This window comes from Sinocyclocheilus grahami, unplaced genomic scaffold (genome assembly GCF_001515645.1).
Source record: "Sinocyclocheilus grahami isolate Dianchi unplaced genomic scaffold, SAMN03320097.WGS_v1.1 scaffold259.1, whole genome shotgun sequence".
NCBI classification, from domain to species: Eukaryota; Metazoa; Chordata; class Actinopteri; order Cypriniformes; family Cyprinidae; genus Sinocyclocheilus; species Sinocyclocheilus grahami.
Window position 1 is genome coordinate 737056 of NW_015505438.1, and position 19427 is coordinate 756482.

At 36.7% G+C, this 19427-nt stretch overlaps 1 protein-coding gene across 1 annotated transcript; it reads left to right on the forward strand.

Annotated features, from left to right (window-relative positions):
• The first annotated feature begins 164 nt into the window (after positions 1-164).
• LOC107599023 (intraflagellar transport protein 81 homolog) lies at positions 165-18953 on the forward strand. The gene is made up of 17 exons (XM_016290512.1): positions 165-536; positions 809-912; positions 1117-1297; positions 2583-2672; positions 2755-2820; positions 3256-3366; positions 3502-3651; positions 4338-4433; positions 5599-5745; positions 9410-9559; positions 12752-12880; positions 13590-13679; positions 13833-13919; positions 14793-14864; positions 14951-15036; positions 17998-18043; positions 18611-18953. The coding sequence occupies exons 1-17, from the start codon at positions 393-395 to the stop codon at positions 18791-18793; spliced, it is 1932 nt and encodes a 643-aa protein (XP_016145998.1). The 5' UTR covers positions 165-392; the 3' UTR covers positions 18794-18953.
• The last annotated feature ends 474 nt before the right edge of the window (positions 18954-19427 follow it).

Consider the following 19427-nt stretch of genomic DNA (forward strand, 5'->3'; position numbering starts at 1 on the left):
ATTTGTCCTATAATTGTTTTGCTTATATATTATGATCCTTTATGATATTTTCTTTCAAACAAGTACTAAACCTTTTTTTCTTTTGCAGTGCAGAAACCATTAAAGGTCTTTTAGAAGACTTTTATTTTAAAAAACAAGAACTCTCTTCAGATGACCAGCTTCCGGTTAGCAACCAGGCCTTGTGTGACAACGGTTCCTAGGCAGAATTTGTTGTTGATGTGTTAGCGGTACACACAGCTACACAGCGTATACAAGTGTTTATCATTTTCATTTAGCTAAAGTCAAATAAAAAACGACGTTCTGTGACAGCGCTCGGAGAACTAAGTTATACTTCGATAATTAGCTCGAAAATTAGCGAACGTTAGTTGAAAACCCACAAACTACTCTCCAAGATGAGCGAACAGCTCAAACTGATCGTTGAACAGCTGAACGGGGAGCCTTTTAAGAAAAACTTCAATCTCATTACATTTGACTCTCTGGAGCCAATGCAGTTACTGCAGACTTTAAATGATGTTCTGGCTGAAATTGATCCAAAGGTGAGTGAAGAAATGATCTTTATGAATCCAAATGCAAAGTAAAATAAGTAACCTTATATAAATACAATATAATAAATAACAGTACAGAACAGTATTCTTTGTGTCCCTGTGATCTGTTTTTATTTATTTATTTCATATTACATTACATTTGTGTTTTATAAACTGGTGTGTTATACAGACCCTATCTGTCAGGTTTATTTTTGTGTTGTGCCTTCCCTCTAATCGGCTGTTTACACTTTATCTTGTCTCGATCCATTTATCTTTTCTTTCAGCAAGCCATTGATATACGTGAGGAAATGCCTGAGCAGACGGCTAAGAGAATGTTTACTCTTCTTGGGATGCTGAAATACAAACCTCCTGGAGGAATGTCTGAAGTGTAAGATAGAAATAGTGAAAAACTGTACAGAATATGTCAAATAGTGGTCTTAGGGCACATGGGTATCATACAGTAGCTTATCTGGGTGCCAGCCAGGTTTGTTTTCTGGAGAAAGAAACAGAAACCGTAAGATGAAATGGATTCAAAAGTTTTACTTTTGCTCTTAAATGTCTAATCAGCTTTGGAATGTGTATGCCTTGACAGAAGCAGTTTTCGTCAGGGTTTGGTGATCGGCAGTAAGCCTGTGGTGCACCCCATCTTGCACTGGCTGTTACAGAGGATTCCAGAGCTGAAGAAGAGAGCGTACCTGGCCAGGTTCCTCGTCAAACTAGAGATTCCTGCTGAGTTTCTCCAAGATGATATCATTGCTGAGACCTTCCACCAGGTATAACTACACTGAACATATGGCTTAAAGGAATAGCTCACCCAAAAATGAACAAATTCTGAAAATGTATGTATTCACCCTCAGGCAATCCAAGATTCAGATGCGTTTGTTTCTTCATCAGAACAGATCTGGAGAAATTTAGCATTGCATCACTTGCTCACCAATGGATCCTCTGCAGTGAATGGGTGCCGTCAGATTGTCAGAGTCCAAACAGCTGATAAAAACATCACAATAATCCACAACACAACTTCAGACTATCAGTTAATAACTTGTGAAGTGAAAAGCTGTTCAAACTATCATTCTGACGGCACCCATTCACTGCAGAGCATGTGATGTACCTTAATTCTAAATTTCTCCAAGTGTGCTCTGATGAAGAAACAAACTCATCCTACATCTTATATGGCCTGAGGGTGAGGAAATGTTTAGCAAATTAAAAATTTGAGTGAACTATTTTTGTTAGTAAACATTGTTTTTTTAGATTCTATTCTATTTTCTTCTGTTTTGTTTTCTATAATAATGTATTCTGGTACTTTACACATGGAGAGTGCGGACTGGTGTCTTTTATAAGTTTACATATATATCATAATATTTTCTTTAATTTATCAGAAATTAAATAACATTTAATTTAAATGTTTATTGCTGGTAAATAATGAAATTATTAGTAAAAAGAGCTCATATAATATTTAGAGGTGGATGAATGAAGTTGTACTTTTAAATGATACATTGTGTACCCATAATCATGGTTGCTTACTTTTTTTCTTTTAAAAGCCTTTCATCACTTGTTGTAAACTTTAAAGCCTTTTTTAGCCATGTTTGTGGACCTACTATAGATTCTGTTTGTGTGTTTGTGCATCATTTTAGATTAATAGATGTTTATTTTTTTGTGCTTTATTCTAATGTTTTCTTTCTATTGTTTGGTGTCTTTTATAAGTTTACATATATATCATAATATTTTCTTTAATTTATCAGAAATTAAATAACATTTAATTTAAATGTTTATTGCTGGTAAATAATGAAATTATTAGTAAAAAGAGCTCATATAATATTTTGAGGTGGATGAATGAAGTTGTACTTTTAAATGATACATTGTGTACCCATAATCATGGTTGCTTACTTTTTTTCTTTTAAAAGCCGTTCATCACTTGTTGTAAACTTTAAAGCCTTTTTTAGCCATGTTTGTGGACCTACTATAGATTCTGTTTGTGTGTTTGTGCATCATTTTAGATTAATAGATGTTTATTTTTTTGTGCTTTATTCTAATGTTTTCTTTCTATTGTTTTCATAGTATGAGGAGCTGGTGGGGGGATTCAAGAACATCCACAAAGAGTGTGAACAGCTGAAGAGCTCAGGTTTCTCCACCGCTGAGATTCGACGGGTAAGAAAGCCAGTGTTGCTGAAGTCCCATCTGGTCATGTAGAGTTTTGTATTATATACACAATAACAATGTGTCGCTGCAGGACATTGTTGCAATGGAGGAGGAGAAGGATCAACTCATAAAAAGGGTGGAGCGGCTTAAAAAGAGGGTAAGAAAGACAGAATCCTATAGAATCTGTTTGTGAAACTAAATAAAATGATGGAATCGCACCTGCAAATACACACATTGTGTGAACTGCTGAGGTCACAGTTTAAAAGGCATAAATGGAATAATGAATGCATTTGAATCCACACAAAATAAAGGACCACCACGGCATGTGAAATAAAAATAAAATAGGTTTAGGTTAATTAATTATTTAACAATTATAAAATAATTACTTCTGACCTCTGAAATGTTCATAGCCGCAAAAATTCTGGAGCTCAAATTGGATCTGAAAATTGATTGCATGATTGTAACGCCTTGCAAGTCACAGTTTTAACCATATTCAAATCCACTCCAGACAATTCACTTATTTAGCATAGTAAATGTGAAATTGTACTTATTCTGGTTTCGTGGTTTTTGTGATACTATTCTTCTCCTCTAGGTAGAGGCAGTGTCAACCCATCAACGCATGCTGGAACTGGCCAGACAGCTAAGAGTGGAAAAAGAAAGAGAAGAATCTCTTGCTCATCAGAAACAGGAGCAGAAGAACCAGGTAGAGACAGTCTGAATACCTGCACAAATACATCATGTCTGAAGAACCTCACTGGAGCTCCATGACCAGTTGTTGAATCAGTTATTGTCTCCTGGACATTCTGATGGCTCAGGCCGTGTTTCATCTCTGGTGTAGCTCTTCCAGGCAGAGCAGAGACTGCAGAGATGTCAGATCCAGCTTAAAGACTTGCAGCAGGCAGCCGCAGATGAAAAGCCAGAGAGTAAGTTGCTATACTTAAAGACACCTGTCCCAGAATCACTCACTCTGTGTAAGCATGGGTCATGGGTTCGATTCCCAGTGCACAGTGACACCCATACTAAAAAAAATTATGTGAGTGATTTATGAAGAAACAGAAGAAACTGAGAAAAACTAAATCCAGAAGAACTGTGGCAACGTCTCCAAGATGCTTCAAAGCTACCTGAGAAACTATGCGCAAGTGCACCTAGGGCAAAAGCTGCTAAACGCAAAGGATGGTCACACCAAATGTTGATATGTTGAAATGTTGATTTAATTTAGTTAATAGAAGTTAATTGATAAAGAAAATCTATTTATGACATTATTTTTGACAGCATCCTCATTTTACAGCATTTTTACACAAGTGCCTAAAACTTTTAACAGCACTGTAGCTTTGCAGGGAGGGCTCTTATAGCATCTTGGAGACATTGCCACAGTTCTTCTGGATTTAGCCTTTCTCAGTTTCTTCTGTTTCTTCATGTCATTCCAGACAGACTGGATGATGATGAGATCAGATCTCTGTGTGGAGCACTGGCTGCTGTCAGACAAAAATCTCCCTGGATTATTACAATTAATGGCAAAATGAATGTTTGCAAATGTAAACTGATATTTCCTACTGACGCACTACAGCAAAAGATAAAAATAACTGACTTCAAACCATTTTTAGCTGCTGAAAATACTAGTGTTCTAATAATTTTAGCCACCACTGTAGTAATGAACTGTCTTTTGTTCATTAGATCAGAGAAACCAACACAGAGATCAACCATCTGATTGAGAAGAGGATGATGCGTAACGACCCAATGGATGATAAACTCTCTTTGTTCAGACAGCAGGTAAGGTGTCATCTCTGCTTTTTTCTCTCATCACTTACTTGACTTTGCTTGAACAGGTGTTGTTCTTTTTTATCTGAGAGGTCAGGTTTATTTTGGGCAGGGGGATTTCTGCTCAAACTTTGTTTTGCGGGCAATCTTTATTCATGCAGGGTTGAGTACTGTGTGATTTAGTATTTGCCCCTTAAGCCCTTTGAAGCCCAGCGTGCCCAGAATGGAGAAACAGAGTATAGATGACCATGTGGCGTTCGTACCCATGTGGAGAGATGATGCACTTGTCCTGCATATCTTTTGAACTTGAAAGAATGTTTGATGTTCTCTGATTTGCTAATACAACAATGTGCATTTGTTTCATATGTAGTTGCCAGATGTCCATTATCATAGCCTATTAAACGGCTCTCTTGATTCTGATTGGTCAGCGGCAGCATTCTGATGTCAAATATTTTTGTATAACAACAAGACTGTATAATTAACCTTTGTCCCAGGCAACTGATCTTCCTACTACAGACAGTGGTTTCCAAAGGTCTATGGGGCCATTGACAGTTTTTGCATTTAAAAATGTGAAATGTTGGGCAGTGGAATGGAAAAAAAGGTCTAGATATGTGTTTTTTAAAAGGCAAACTTCTTTTTACAGTCCTCTGTTTTCGAATGCCTTGTCAAACAAGCCATCTAGCACATGTTTACATAGAAAAACAATGTTAAAGCAGTGCAGTAGAACACAAAAATGCATTCTAAAACCATCACGAATGAGAATTCTTCTGTTTTGCATCATTTTTTTTTTCGTGACAAATTGCATTTGTTTATCAGCATGGCAAGTTGGGTGAAAAGTTTCATTTAAAAATACACATGCATTTCAGAATGTCTTAGTGTTGAGTTTGTCCCACTTTTGCTTGAATGTGCTCCAGCATGATTTTATATTTTCCAGAGAGCATCTTGTGCACATCTTCAATAAAAGAAAGTGAAGAATCGTACTTAAAAAAAATTTTTTTTTTAAATCATAGTTTGATTTTTATTAATATTTAAACAAAAACTAAAATATATAAAAAACTAAACTTAAATTAAAAATGAAAACTTTCTATTTATATCCTTGTTAAAATTTGAATTAAGAAAATGTGGGAGTCAATAAACCAGCAAAAAGTTATTAAAATAAATACATTTGTGTGTTTAGGCTGCTATTATAGTCCGTAAGAAGGAAACCAAGGTGGAGGAGTTGCAGGAGGCCCGTGAGGAGTTGGCAGCTGTGGAGAGAGAACTGAACATGAAGAGCAGTCAGGCACGAGAGCGGGGTGGAGCAGAGCTGATCCGTGGAGATGAGGTTCTGAAAACACACAGTCACTATCCACAACACATAGAAACACAGCTGTTCATCCTGTTCTGTTTAGAAATATTACAACATTTGTTGTGTTAAAACTACTATAATAACCAGTTAGATCACTTTACTTTTTGCAATGCACCTAAATTATCAGAATTTGCTTGTTTCGTGTATCATAGAAAACCAAATATGCAAGGCATAAAAACATACAGTATGTACACTTAAAGGATAAGTTTGCAGATTTTCAACCAGCTTTGTATTGTTTCAATGGCAGTTGTATATGTAAATGAACAATGTGTACTACTTTGTGTTATTTGTTGCATTTATTTGTCAGGAAAAGTCAGCCAGATGCACGTTTTGCACCATCAGGTGGAATTTTGCAGATTTTTGTCAACTCCAGGGCTTTTATTTTAAAACTATAGATCAAACTTCTGCATTTTGTTTATTCCTATCTGGATGGACAGAAGAATGGCACCAAAATCAAAAGTTTTTGTCAAAAGAGAACACCACTGTCCTTTTTCTCTTTTTTTCTGGTCATGTTTTTATTGCATTCTATTTTAAACAGTTTTTCAGGTTTCTATAGCATAGACAGGCAAGTTTTTATTAAAAGCCCATCTTGCCAGCAGTGAATTACCCCTTTATGCAGCACTGCTCCAAAAGGGCAGGTGACAGTTATGTCATCTGGCTCGAACTTTCTCACACTGGTCCCGGAGCCAGAGCTGTAATGTTTTTTTCCCAGGAGATTTCCCGGAGTAACTGTCAGTGATGAACAGGCCTGTGTCTGTTTCTGAGACCTGTGAACTATCTTGTCCTCACTTTTTGCTGTCTGTCTGCATTTTTTTTTTTTACAAGCAGACGTTCCATTCCCTGGCTGGCCTTGGGCAGAGATATTGGCAGGACCAAGCAGATAGAGCGGCACCCTGGCTAAAATAGCCACCATCCCTCCCCCAATTCTGGACTTCCTGCGATTTTATCAGCCTCTCCATGATAACATGCACTTCTGTCCATAGCTCATCCAACTGTGAACTGCAGCAGCCAAGTGATGGATAGCTGAAACTATAGAGAGAGAGTGTGTGTCTATAGATGTGATGGGGATGTGCTCTGATAAGTCTGAGCTTCTGAAATAGATAATAACCAAGTATGGTCAACTTGTGGCACAATGTAGAGGGAAACAGAAGGGAAGAATGGCTTTTGGTGCAGTGGGAGACACAGCTATCACTCAAAATTAACTTAAACACAGATAATGGGGAGGGGGGAACAGAGTTCCATGTTAGGATTTCTAAATGTGATTTCTAACTTTTTCTGCTGATTTTTAAAATTAATTAAAAAAAATGAGTTATGAGTTAACAAACATTTTAAAAGGAATTTAGAAGATGATTTTTTTTATTACAATATTTGAAAGCAACAGAGTTAGATAAGTTGGAGGCAGTTCAATACAAATTCAGCTCAGTTGACAGCACTTGTGGTATTATGGTAATTTCTACTTAACCCTCTTTTTCTTTAAAAAAGTAAAAATCCTGGTGTGAGACACTTAAGGCTCAGGTATACTTATTTTTTCGTGTCCTACTCAGCCTCGCACACAGGTGCGCACACAAACCTCTTTTCACAATGAGCATGGATGGACGTTTTCGGCTCATTCTTTTAAAATGCTCAAATCACTCGAAGATGCATTGTTGAGATGAAGTGGAACATGGATGAAAAGTATGCTTTTTGCTTTAAAGTACAATGAAAGTAAACTCTTAGGTCAGAGTTCACCAAACATGAATATTACAAGTTCAAGTTTGGTGAACTCTGACCTACGAGTTTACTTTCATTACTTACAGACGTGATCAATAGAAGAACAATACATCACAGTGTGACAAATTTTAAAGCTACAGATTTTGCAGTGTTGCAGGAAAGTGGAGCAGAGTGTATGTATATATATATATATATATACAGTGGGGCAAAAAAGTATTTAGTCAGCCACCAATTGTGCAAGTTCTCCCACTTAAAAATTTTCAGATGAATGCATGTGTGTGTATTTATATATACATAATAAATATACACAGTACACATACATATATTATGTATGTTGTCTGTTGAGCTTAACATAAATTGAACCCGTAAGAAAGCATTTAAATACTCATGTGTTACTGTTTAAATTGTTTGCAGTGAAGGAACTCGAGAACACAGCGAGGCATTATTGATGCTCCCCTCCCAAACCGCACCAACCTTGTCTGCCCTTGCTGTCCCAAAATACACAAAACATAAACTCTCACACACAATCTCTGCGTGCCCCAAGTGACATACGGCACATTGTGTGATTTCTGACTTTGCTCTCTGGTGCCCCTCAACGTTTATAGCCATTGGCAGTACTGAGAGAAGAATAGCCTGAGCGAACGAGCTGCCAAATTAAGATGTTTTTTGTCCCTCTGGCTGCATGCCTGCGGTCTCAGGTTTCTTTTGTTGAGATCCACTGAGATGTCCCAGCGGCACCCTGGTTTGCCCCTTCTTCACACCCACTCATTCCTCAGAGCTGTTTTCTCCTAGAGACTCTCACCTTACCGGAGATGGAGCCAAGACCACAATGTTCCCCTGACTTTGTCTCATTGCATCCCTTAACCCTGTACATGTACATGCACGCAGGTGGTGTTTGCATGTCAGTACCATTTTCCTATTTGAGACAGTGGCTTTGCTTTGTTTGTAGTCATTAGTGAGACAGTCACTCAACCAGGGCTCATTGTGTGTTGTGATCTGTTTATCCCTTCTGAAATATCCTGTCACATTTTCTCATTGCACAGCAGATTCTACTGACTCTGTTGTATGGAATTTGAGTTATTTTTTCACTTATTGAGTGTCCATGTTATTGTCTACATACAAGTATTCACTGTCCATAAGTACTTACTGTTAATTCAGTTTTTATGTTTTTTTTTTATATTTAATGAGTAATTGACATGAAATAGACATATTTTTTGGTAATGTCCTGCTGTGTGACATGCTATACTTCATACATACTTCAAGATGAGTCCTCTGCACAATCTGACTTTGTTGCAACCTAGAATTAAACGGCTGGTCTCGTCTGGCCAGAGGAGAACGGCACACTATTTCACTACACTATAATGTAGAAACTTCAAATTTCTGTAAAGCTGCTTTGCAGTGATTTGCATCGTGAAAAGCGCTATACAAATAAACTTGAATTGAATTGAAAACTCTTTTGACACACTATTTCCCTGTTTAATACTGTAAAGCTGCTTTGACACGATCTGCATTGTAAAAAGGGCTATATAAATAACGGTGACTTGACATAAAACAATTGTAAACCGCATTTCACGCATTTTGAATAATTATAATGCATGTGGATTTGATGACCTAAAATTAATCTATGATTAATTGCGAAACTACTTGAGTGCTCATGTCTTTAAAAAGTCATTTTTCACACCACAGGAGCATTTTAAATTAACTAGTGAAGGCAAAAAGGAGATTCAAATTGTGAAAACTTGCATGAAACTTGCAAAAATGAGTATGCCCATATTTAATTTTTCCTAGATATTTTCTTTTTTTTCTTCTTATTGCCCCTTTTTACTTTATTGTCCTTTTCATTTTTTTATTATTGTTAGGTTTTCTTTTCAGTTTTTATTGTACTTTTTTCATGTCTTAAGATTCTTTGTGTTTTTATCCTGTTTTTTAGTTTAAGCGATATGTGGCCAAGATGCGTGGCAAGAGCAGCACTTATAAGAAGAAACGCCAGGAGATTGCTGAGCTGAAGGTGGAGTATGGTGTTCTACAGAGGACTCAAGAGATCCTGAGAGAGCGACACACAGCTGGACAACAGCAGCTGGTAAACACACATTTATCCATCATTTTGTCGTTCTCTCTGTCCGCGAGGTCTATTAACGTTGATATTTTGTTCAAATGTTTTTTGAAGCTTTCAAATAAGTGTTTTTCAAGCCATACTTTACAACTTGCTTCATTCTCAAATGTATTTCTTTCATTTCAGTTTATTTTAATTCCACCTCCTTACATTCAATTCCAACCTGCAATTCTGCGTCCTGTTTATTACACCAATTCAAATTTAATTCAAATTCAAGAATTTAAATTGAAATAGTGCCCTGCTTAACGGCCACCTTTGTTCTTCAAACATCACTGGTGTTTTAGCTTGTCTATCAGCGTATCATATCTTATACGCACTGGTACATAATCTACCTTCCCTGTACCCGTCCCTGTCTATTCAAATTACATTAACGCTGACGTTACAGCACCTTCCTGGAAATGACTTCACACCTCTGAACCCTCCCTGTCTCTGACTTGCTAAAAGCCCATTTGACGCAGAAAGGCTGAGCTTGGGCTATTTATGATCCCGGCATTTGCTCCCTGTCTGCGTCCTATGCTGTTATTTTTGAGTAGGGGAATTTTCCTATTCCATTTTGTGGTTGGTTGCACAAGCCTGGGCCACCCCTCCTTTTGGCACCTGATCTTCTCAAACGGCCTGGGCATCAGTCTAACCCCTGCCAACGCACTCGTTCCACATGTCGTGTCATGTGCAAAGTGCATCTCTAGCAAGAGCATTACAAATGCATCAGCCTATAAAATATGTCCTCACGTCTTGTACCCAATAGAAATGAAGGATTAACATGATATAGGTAGAATTACATTCATTGATTACAGTGATAAAAAAAGTTATCAGTATTGGTAATTTACTAATCTGTGTACCTTCAATAGTGACATACCAAGTATTTACCAAACTAAACTGAAACTGACCACAGAGCCCAAACAAATCGAATTGTGAAAGGGTTGTACCACTACACCCATAATATTTGCAAAGTTCTTCATTTTCCCTGACTAGTCCAAAATGTCTAGATGAAGCTAAGTTGAGTTGAGTCGTACTGAAGTGTCTAAATGTGATTAGTCATGTAATCTCCCCAGAAATAATTTTCAGCACATTTTGTCCTATTATAAAACCCATAGCCGTTAGTTTCAGCTTGACCTGTGAAGTTCCCTCTGTACAAAGAAAATAAAGTGCTTTGCACTGCGATTTATGGCTTTGAGTTCTGGCTGTCTGTACAGACATGACCCATCAGAAAGTGTTTGAACATTACACTGTCACTGCAGACACATCCTATGGAAGCTTGTTTCCACCACGGGATAAAGAATTATAGGTTTATATTAGGGATGCACGATATATCGGCCACCATATCGGTATCGGCAGATAAGTGCTCATTTTTTCTGTTATCGGTATCGGCCTGGTAAGAAAATTTGGCCGATATCTTAAAGCCGATAAATAATGCATTATTTCCTTCAGAGACACTTCAGATGCGCGCTGTTCGTTTGCAGCCTTTTGTGCAATTGTACGTTGTAATATTGTGTTCTATCCTATTGTATATCTGATTTATCTCATATAGAATGCGTTTGGTTAAGTTAAAAGAGCGCTTCAGTTTACCGGTGATCATCTTTAGCTCAGCGCATGCAGCTCAAACAGCAGTGCACAACATTAATAACTATGATTGGGAATTTTGTGTATATAACATTCTAATGAGAACATTATTATTATAATAAAACGTTGTGCATTCTTTGGGTTTAGTCGCTGTGTTTCAGCGCATTGATATGGGAAGAGCGCATCCACAACAGGATCACACATTCTGACTATAGCATGCAATAACTGCGTCATTTTGTACATATATAAGTTGTAATATTATGTTTATGTTGTATTAATATTAATCTCAGGATGCATTTCCTTGAGTTAAATAAGCTGCCAGCAAAACGCTTCAGTTTACCGTGTTCATTCAGCTCTTCAGCTTCAGCTTGAGCTGCAGCTCAATGGCTGCTATTTAAAACAGTGGCATTAATTTGTTACTTTTTCACAATCATTGATATATTATTAATAACAACAACCACTTGTATTTTTCTCTTATTATTTTCATCAACAATATGGTTTAGTAATTAAAATCATTTAATTATTGTCCGTGCAGAGGCTATTCTGTTTTATTGATCTGTGGCGCATTCATTTTGATTCTTTACACGTGTAATGATGTCCAGTGACTTGTTTGCATTATTTATGCATTATTTTATTTATTTGTAAGACTTTTTTATGACTAAATTTGGTAATGGGAGAGTAAAAATATTTTTAAAACGTACACCGTTCAAACTAGGCTGCTTATGTTGAAGTGTTTGGGATGTGGCTTTTAATGATGAGACCTTTTTTGTAATCAGGCTCTCAAAAAGTATATAACAATTTGAATATAGATTTATCGGCCAACATATCGGTTATCGGCTTTCAAAAATAAAGAATAATCGGTTATCGGTATCGGCCAAAATTTTCATATCAGTGCATCCCTAGTTTATATCTCATAATTTGGATGATTTTTTTTAGATATAAACACAGAATTGCAGGGAAAATAAGTCAGAAATGTGAGAAACAAACTCAGTAATTACCTTTATTTTTTAATTCTGTGGCAGAAACAGGCTTCTGTAACATCCAACATTTATGTTATAGATAAAACTACATTCACAGTTATTTCATATTTTAGAATATCAAAATACAATCATCACTTTTTAATACAATAATCGGAATATTCATTAGCATATAATGTAAGACGGTACTTGTTTTTATCCATCTAGATGTGATCGTATTGCTATTGGCTGCCTGTGATATCATCGGTTAATGTAATTTTAGTCACAAAAGCAGATATGAAAAGTCAGAAGCCATTATGACATTTTGATGAAATATAATGAAAAGATTTTATTTTGGAACAACATGTTCTGATGAATCATGCACATTGACCAGGGACATTTATTATGGAAGTAAATAGGGTCAATTTTGATTTCATTATAAGATTGTCGCTACAAACATTGGCTAATATGGTTCAGATCTTGTTTGATTTGTGGGCTGAAATTATGCAGCTCGCCGTTTTTCAGTAACATTGATTGTTTACTGTATGCAAATAATCAAGCATTTCAGTAAGTAATCTAATCAAATTGACAAGGCGAATAAACATTTGTTCTATTTATGCTTTGTTTGTGTTCTGGTGCTCAGCAATCTCTGGAGGCTCAGCGGGGGATCTTGGGCTACAGCGATACTCAGGAAGAGCTGGAGAGAGTCTCCGCTATCAAGAGCGAGCTGGACGAGATGAAGGGACGAACGCTGGACGATATGTCTGAAATGGTGAGCCAGGCAGATTGGAGAATGATGCACTAGCTCTGATCTTGAAATGTGTTGCTTTCTCCAAATGTTCTATTCTGTGTTTTGGGAGACTGTCCATATGCATATGACTGGGGAACGTTAATGAGGTCATAAACTTTCTAGAGGAGTTTATTTTGCCACAGGAGTGCACAGTTTGTCTGATACAACTCCCTATTGACACCCAAGATAATCAGACATAAACAGAATGTCAGTAGAAGTGATTTGGGGAAGTTCAGTTGTTTATAAAGCACCATTCTTGTAAAGAAGGAAGTGCTAATAAAGTGTTAAACTCTTTTTGATAGATAATAATGGTAATTTTACCGGTAACACTTTAGTATAGGGACCAATTCTCACTATTAAGTAGTTGCTTATTAGCATGCCTATTATTAACATATTGGCTGTTTAGTAGTACTTATAAAGCACATATTCTGCATGACCATATTCTACATCCCTAATCCTACCCAATACCTAAATTTAACATCTACCATACTAACTATTTATAAGCAGCAAATTAAGTGTTTATTGAGCCAAAAGTCATAGTTAATGGTTTGTTAATGGTGAAAATTTGACCTTAAAATAAAGTGTGACCAATTTCCCAAACATGCTTTTTAAAAATTAAAATACCATATATTAACAAAATACTAAAACTCTGTTGTGGATAATAACTCATTATTCTTTAACTTTATTTCAGGTAAAGAAGCTGAATTCGGTGATAGCAGAGAAGAAGTCTGCTCTGTCTCCTCTGATAAAGGACCTGAGAGCTTTAAGACAGGAACACGCAGTGAGTGACAGTTTCGCGTCAAGCAAGATACTGAAGATACAAAGCCATTTGTTTCTCTCCTCCATACTGAGAATCACTATCAACTACGAAGAGCCAATCAGCATATCAGATCTGTCAGAATTGCATTCTCTTTTGTTTTGCTTGTTAAAACAGGAGCTCGCTCCAGAGTTTGAGCAAAAGAAGGCTCAGTATGACACCTGTGCTGCAGGACTGGAGAGCAACAGGTCCAAGTTGGAACAGGTATTATGGGGCTCTACCAGGGTTTTGTAACATTGATACTGAATTGAGAGTTTCTTTAAATAAAAAAAGAATAATAAACAAATATATATATATATATATATATATATATATATATATATATATATATATATATATATATATATATATATATATATATATATATATATATATATATATATATATATATATATATATATATATATATATATATATATATATATATATATATATATATATATATATATATATATATATATATATATATATATATATATATATATATATATATATATATATATATATATATATATATATATATATATATATATATATATATATATATATATTGTTATATATTATATTATAAATATATGTACATTTAATTCTCTATAAACTTACATAATTTCATTGTATGTAATAAAATAACTTGAATTTTATACACTATGGGGGAACAGCTCTTCTTTTCCCAGAATGTTTTTTTTATTTTTTTTATCAAAATTAAAATGGAACCAAACTATATTAAAGCATAAAATTATATTTAATTAATAAATAATATTACATTATGAATAAATAAATAACAAACAAACAAACAAACACACACATATATATATATATATTGGAAAAATAAAATGTATAGTCCTTTCTGATTTTTGTATATGGATATCCAAACAACATTAAGCAGGCTATTTGAACCTCAATTATTCTTCCTCTTAGTCCAGTTCAGATTCAATTTTAGCATTCTGTGGATGTTAAAATTCTAACTCAAATTCAAAGACAGCCAACCTTGGTCTCAACTTGACTGTTTTAGCATCTTATGAAATAATATTGAATATACAAGAGCAGGCAGTGATTTAATGTCCTGATGTTATACAGGAAGTGAGGATGCTCAGGGAAGAGATGGCACAGGAAGAAAGCCGATATCATCACATTAACTGCATGAGAGAGGTAAAAACCATCTTCCTCTTAGACATCAGAAATTTCTAGTCCTGTGGTTTTCTTTCACTCTCTCCTCCCCGAACTCTCTTTCACAGATTATTGAGAGTCAAATGGAGAGGGCAGCAGATCAGAGTAAGATCAATCAGTCAATGGACTTACAGGTGCGGAGGACGGCTCTCAGGTAAGAAACTGAAGATAGATCTGCTATAGATAAACCTAAAAGCTCCAGTGAAAAGACAGACGTGTACACAACACATGAATTCATGCTTCATAACTGACAAACAAATGATTCCTGAGAGACTCTTTTGAGCTGGCAGCTCTCAGCACGCCTGCCTGCCTACTGCTCAGAATGGTTGTTTTTGTCATGTCTTTTGTTTCAGTTATGCTTCAAGTATCTATTCACCCATTCCTGATCCATGCAGCCTACACATTCAAAAAGTTTAGCAGAATTTCTGCTAAATGTGGAGGCGGGCGATAGCCTTGTGGTTTAGGATTTAAGCTGTTAATACAAAGGTTGCAGGTTCTATCCTAAGTAATAGCGACTCAGGAATTGGAGAACTGCTATAATCATAAGTCATATGTTCTTTTACCATTGTCAGATTAGATCTGTTTTTCTTCCAAACAATGCAATAAAAGTTTATTTGGGTAACTATTCAATAGAAAATAACTAAATGTGACATTTAAATGGATATAGTTCACCCAAAAATTGGATGAATGAATGCTGTTATTTATTTAAATGTGTTTAGGGGGAAGTCGTGGCCTAATGGTTAGAGAGTCGGACTCGTAACCGAAAGGTTGCGAGTTCGAGTCTCGGGTATTGTTGGTGGGGGGAGTGAATGCAGCGCTCTCTTCCACCTTCAATACCACGACTGAGGTGCTCTTGAGCAAGGCCGACTGCTCCCCGGGCGCCGCAGCATAAATGGCTGCCCACTGCTCCGGGTGTGTGTTCACGGTGTGTGTGTGTTCACTGCTGTGTGTGTGCACTTAGGATGGGATAAATGCAGAGCACTAATTCCTAGTATGGGTAATTAGTCACATGTCCACATGTCACGTCACTTTATGCGTTTTAAGGTTAAAAAAACACATTATTTTCTGCATAATGTACATTATTGTTGTTCCCTCTATGCCCCGCCTATCTGAAAACCTCGTACACCTCGTTCTGAAAAGCGAGGTGTATGCTGATTGGCCAGCTATCCAGTGCTTTGTGATTGGCTGAATACCTCAAGTGTGTGACAGAAATGTTACGCCCCTTAACATACTGTGATGCCCTTTGTCCCGGCTCGACAAGACAAAAACAATAAAACCCATTACAAATGAGGCATTTGTTGCATCCAGTGGGGACATAATTACTGATTATAATGACTTATACTGTCTTTTTACGCGTTGTGTTGCGTATCACGCTGCGTAAACATAAAACCATGTCTGCATTTGTGATCGGAGAAACAACAAACAACAAGCGCTACTCTACACTGCTCAAAACTCGCGTTTGAATCGTCAGTGGCAAATTCTTTCAATATAAAAAACTTACTTACAGTCTTTGAGTTAGAATCGCCAGACTGTCTTTGCAAGGCTGGAACTGCCCCACTTTATAGAAACAGACACCAGCATTGTAGGCTACTCTCCCAGGAAACAGTCCTCATCCTCCGCAAAATGCGTTGCACACATCTGAATATTTGGATTGAACTGTTCTGGAACAGTGTTGTAAAAACTTAACCACTGATTTCTAGTTGTGTCCTCTTTTGGAAGGCCAAACAAAGTAGTTTCGCTTTCACAATGAAACACACAGCATCACACACGGCGGGCTAGAGTGAGCGGAGGCTGGCGGGCTTGAGTGAGGAACGGCGCGGCCAGCGGATTCGACAAAGGAGCGGCCGGCGGGCTTGTGGCAACCACATGTGACGACCCCAGGCTGGACTCCGCTTTGTCCACGGTGAAAGCCGATCCGGCGATTCACAGCGCGAAGTTGATGTATTTCCTCAGCGACCGGCACGAATCAGCTCTAGGCATGACGAAGCGGATATCGTCCTCTTTTGGAAGGCCAAACAAAGTTGTTTCGCTTTCACAACGAAACACACAGTGTCTCCACAACATGGCGGTGGCAGCAACAATACAACAGCAAGAATAAAAGTTACGCCTTCTTTCTTTGCGTGAACATTTGGGCGGCGTTATGCAAATCTTTCCACATTGTGACGTAGATATGTGGGGGCGTGTTAGAACGAACCATTTTAGGTAGGCGTGGTTGACTCTTAACTTTTATAAAGAATATCTCTTTGGTTTTGAGACTTTAGTCTTTGCAACTTTACAGATCTTCTTTATGCACCAAGAGTTATTCCTTTAACACTCCAAAGAGAAAGGAAAAATTGAAATCGCATCATATGACCCCTTTAATTTATTTATTTGAGTTGCAAAGACACAATTTCTAGTTTTCCATTTTATTTATAAGTTGAAGTACTAAAATGTATTAAAACTGAAACTGAAATTAAAATGCAAATAACTCAACTTTAAATTAAAAAATAACAAAGCAAAATTGCTTAAACTTTAACTAAAAATGAAAATAAATAATAAATAAAAAACTAATTCAAAAAATGAATAATTACTAAGGACAGAATGATGTTTATGCTGCTGTTCAGAAGTGATATTCAGAATGTTTATGCTGCTATTTTGCATGCAATGAAAGCATACAATGAACAGGGGCCCCTTTTGCTTAAATGTACACTCCAAAAAGTACAAATAAAGAATTATTAAAGTTGTCAATATGACTCATGCACTATATTCCACCTCTTTAGAAATCATACAATAGTTTTGTGTGAGGAACAGACTAATAATAAGTTGTTATTCACTGATTTAATTTCCTGCTATAAATATCATTCGCATATGCACATTCAATAAGGCTTTGAAAGACTTGAGAAATAGTGCACAAGGCATGTGGACTTTTTATGGTACTTTTATGTTTATTATAATTTTTTTAGAGCTTGACTATATGGCTTTACTCTATGAAAAGTAGCCACTGTATGGTTTTAGTGAATGCAAAAGAGCAGCTTGGACATAAAAAATTGAAACAGGTTTGGAAAAACATGAGAAAGAATATATAAACTAAAACAAGTATTCCTTTAAGGAATCACTATATATCCTTCTCTTACAGAGAGAAGTACATCGCGAACACGGCGGACCAGGAGTCCTTGGGCAAGGTGAGGAGACTGTCTTTGACCATCTGTCAAACCTCTCTGACTCATGACTTAGTTCCATCAGGTCATTTACTTGTCTTTAGCTCATCTGTCGGGGTCAACTTGGTGTTAGTTAAGAGCGGGGGGCCTGGCCTCCGATATTTCTGCCAAATCGTGTGGAGCATGAGATCAGTGTCACGCCACATCATGCCAGTGTTAGAACAAAGCTTGTGTAATCATTGCCCTGATGTACATCCAGTGGACCACCAGCACAGTGGAAGGAGAGACGACGACATGCCAAACTCTCCCATAACTGCCCGTCCTGCCCTTTAACTGTTTACTGCTGCTACTTTACAAGCTTTCTGAATCCAAGAATTACGGCAAAATTGACTGCCAGCATATGGATACAATAAATTGAATGGCTCAGCAAGAATTTGAAATTCAGATCAGGTATCATGGGTCAGTTTTTTTGCACCAGCCATGCTTTGAACATATGTAAATAATTGTTTTTATCTCCAATTAGCATTGGAACATGTAGCACTAGGTGTGTTTTTCAAAGCCGAAGAACATTGTGTCTCTGTGGGCTTGCAGGGTCTACGTCAGCAGGTGAAGCAGGTGCGAGAGAACCAGGAGCCCAATATGAGACAGATGAAGATGTGGAAGGACCTGGAGACTCTGTTGGAGTGCAAGAAGCAGTGCTACCTCAAGGCTCAGAGCCAGGCCCCTATTGGGCACGTCATCCAGGATGTTGGCAAGGATATGCTTGTTCTGTGATGCCATTTCCCTTGTAAAAGTAGTTTTTCTGGTCATTATTATATGAATTATATAAATAACTGTATACATTGTTAAATATGTAAAGTTGTGTGTATGTTAATTTGTATAATAAGGAATAGTTCACCCAAAAATGAAAATTTGCTAAAAAAATTACTTTCTCTCAGGCCATCCAAGATGTAGATGAGTTCTTCTTTATCTGAACAGATTTGGAGAATATTAGCATTACATCTCTTGCTCACCAATGGATACTCTGCAGTGAATGTGTACCATCAGAATGAGAATCCAATCAGCTGATAAAAAGATCACAAAGATCCACAACTGGACAAAATACAAGTCCATAATAACACTTCCTTCAGTGAAAAAGTCCACCACCTGTTGTCCTCTCGCATCAAAATCCATCAACATGTTTGTTTAAAACGGTTTTGGACCATTTTTAGCATGTAAACAGTCCTTTATCTGTGCATATTTCTCTCCCGATTCAGACAAGATTACTTTTTCACTGGAAAAAGCAATATTATCGATAAAGGACTAGTATTTTAATCAGAAACAACAGTTAAAGTTGGTTAAAAACGTCTTAATGTTGATTTTGTTTCTAACAAACAATCATGTTTTTACTTCACAAGAAGATAATGGA

Excerpts from the sequence above, each read along its gene's own strand:
- LOC107599023 (XM_016290512.1), top strand. The coding sequence starts at position 393 with ATGAGCGAACAGCTCAAACTGATCGTTGAACAGCTGAACGGGGAGCCT. Across the intron at positions 3,652-4,337 it reads TGTGTAAGCATGGGTCATGG|ATCAGAGAAACCAACACAGA; the intron begins GTTCGATTCCCA and ends TTTGTTCATTAG. Across the intron at positions 4,434-5,598 it reads TCTCTTTGTTCAGACAGCAG|GCTGCTATTATAGTCCGTAA; the intron begins GTAAGGTGTCAT and ends TTGTGTGTTTAG.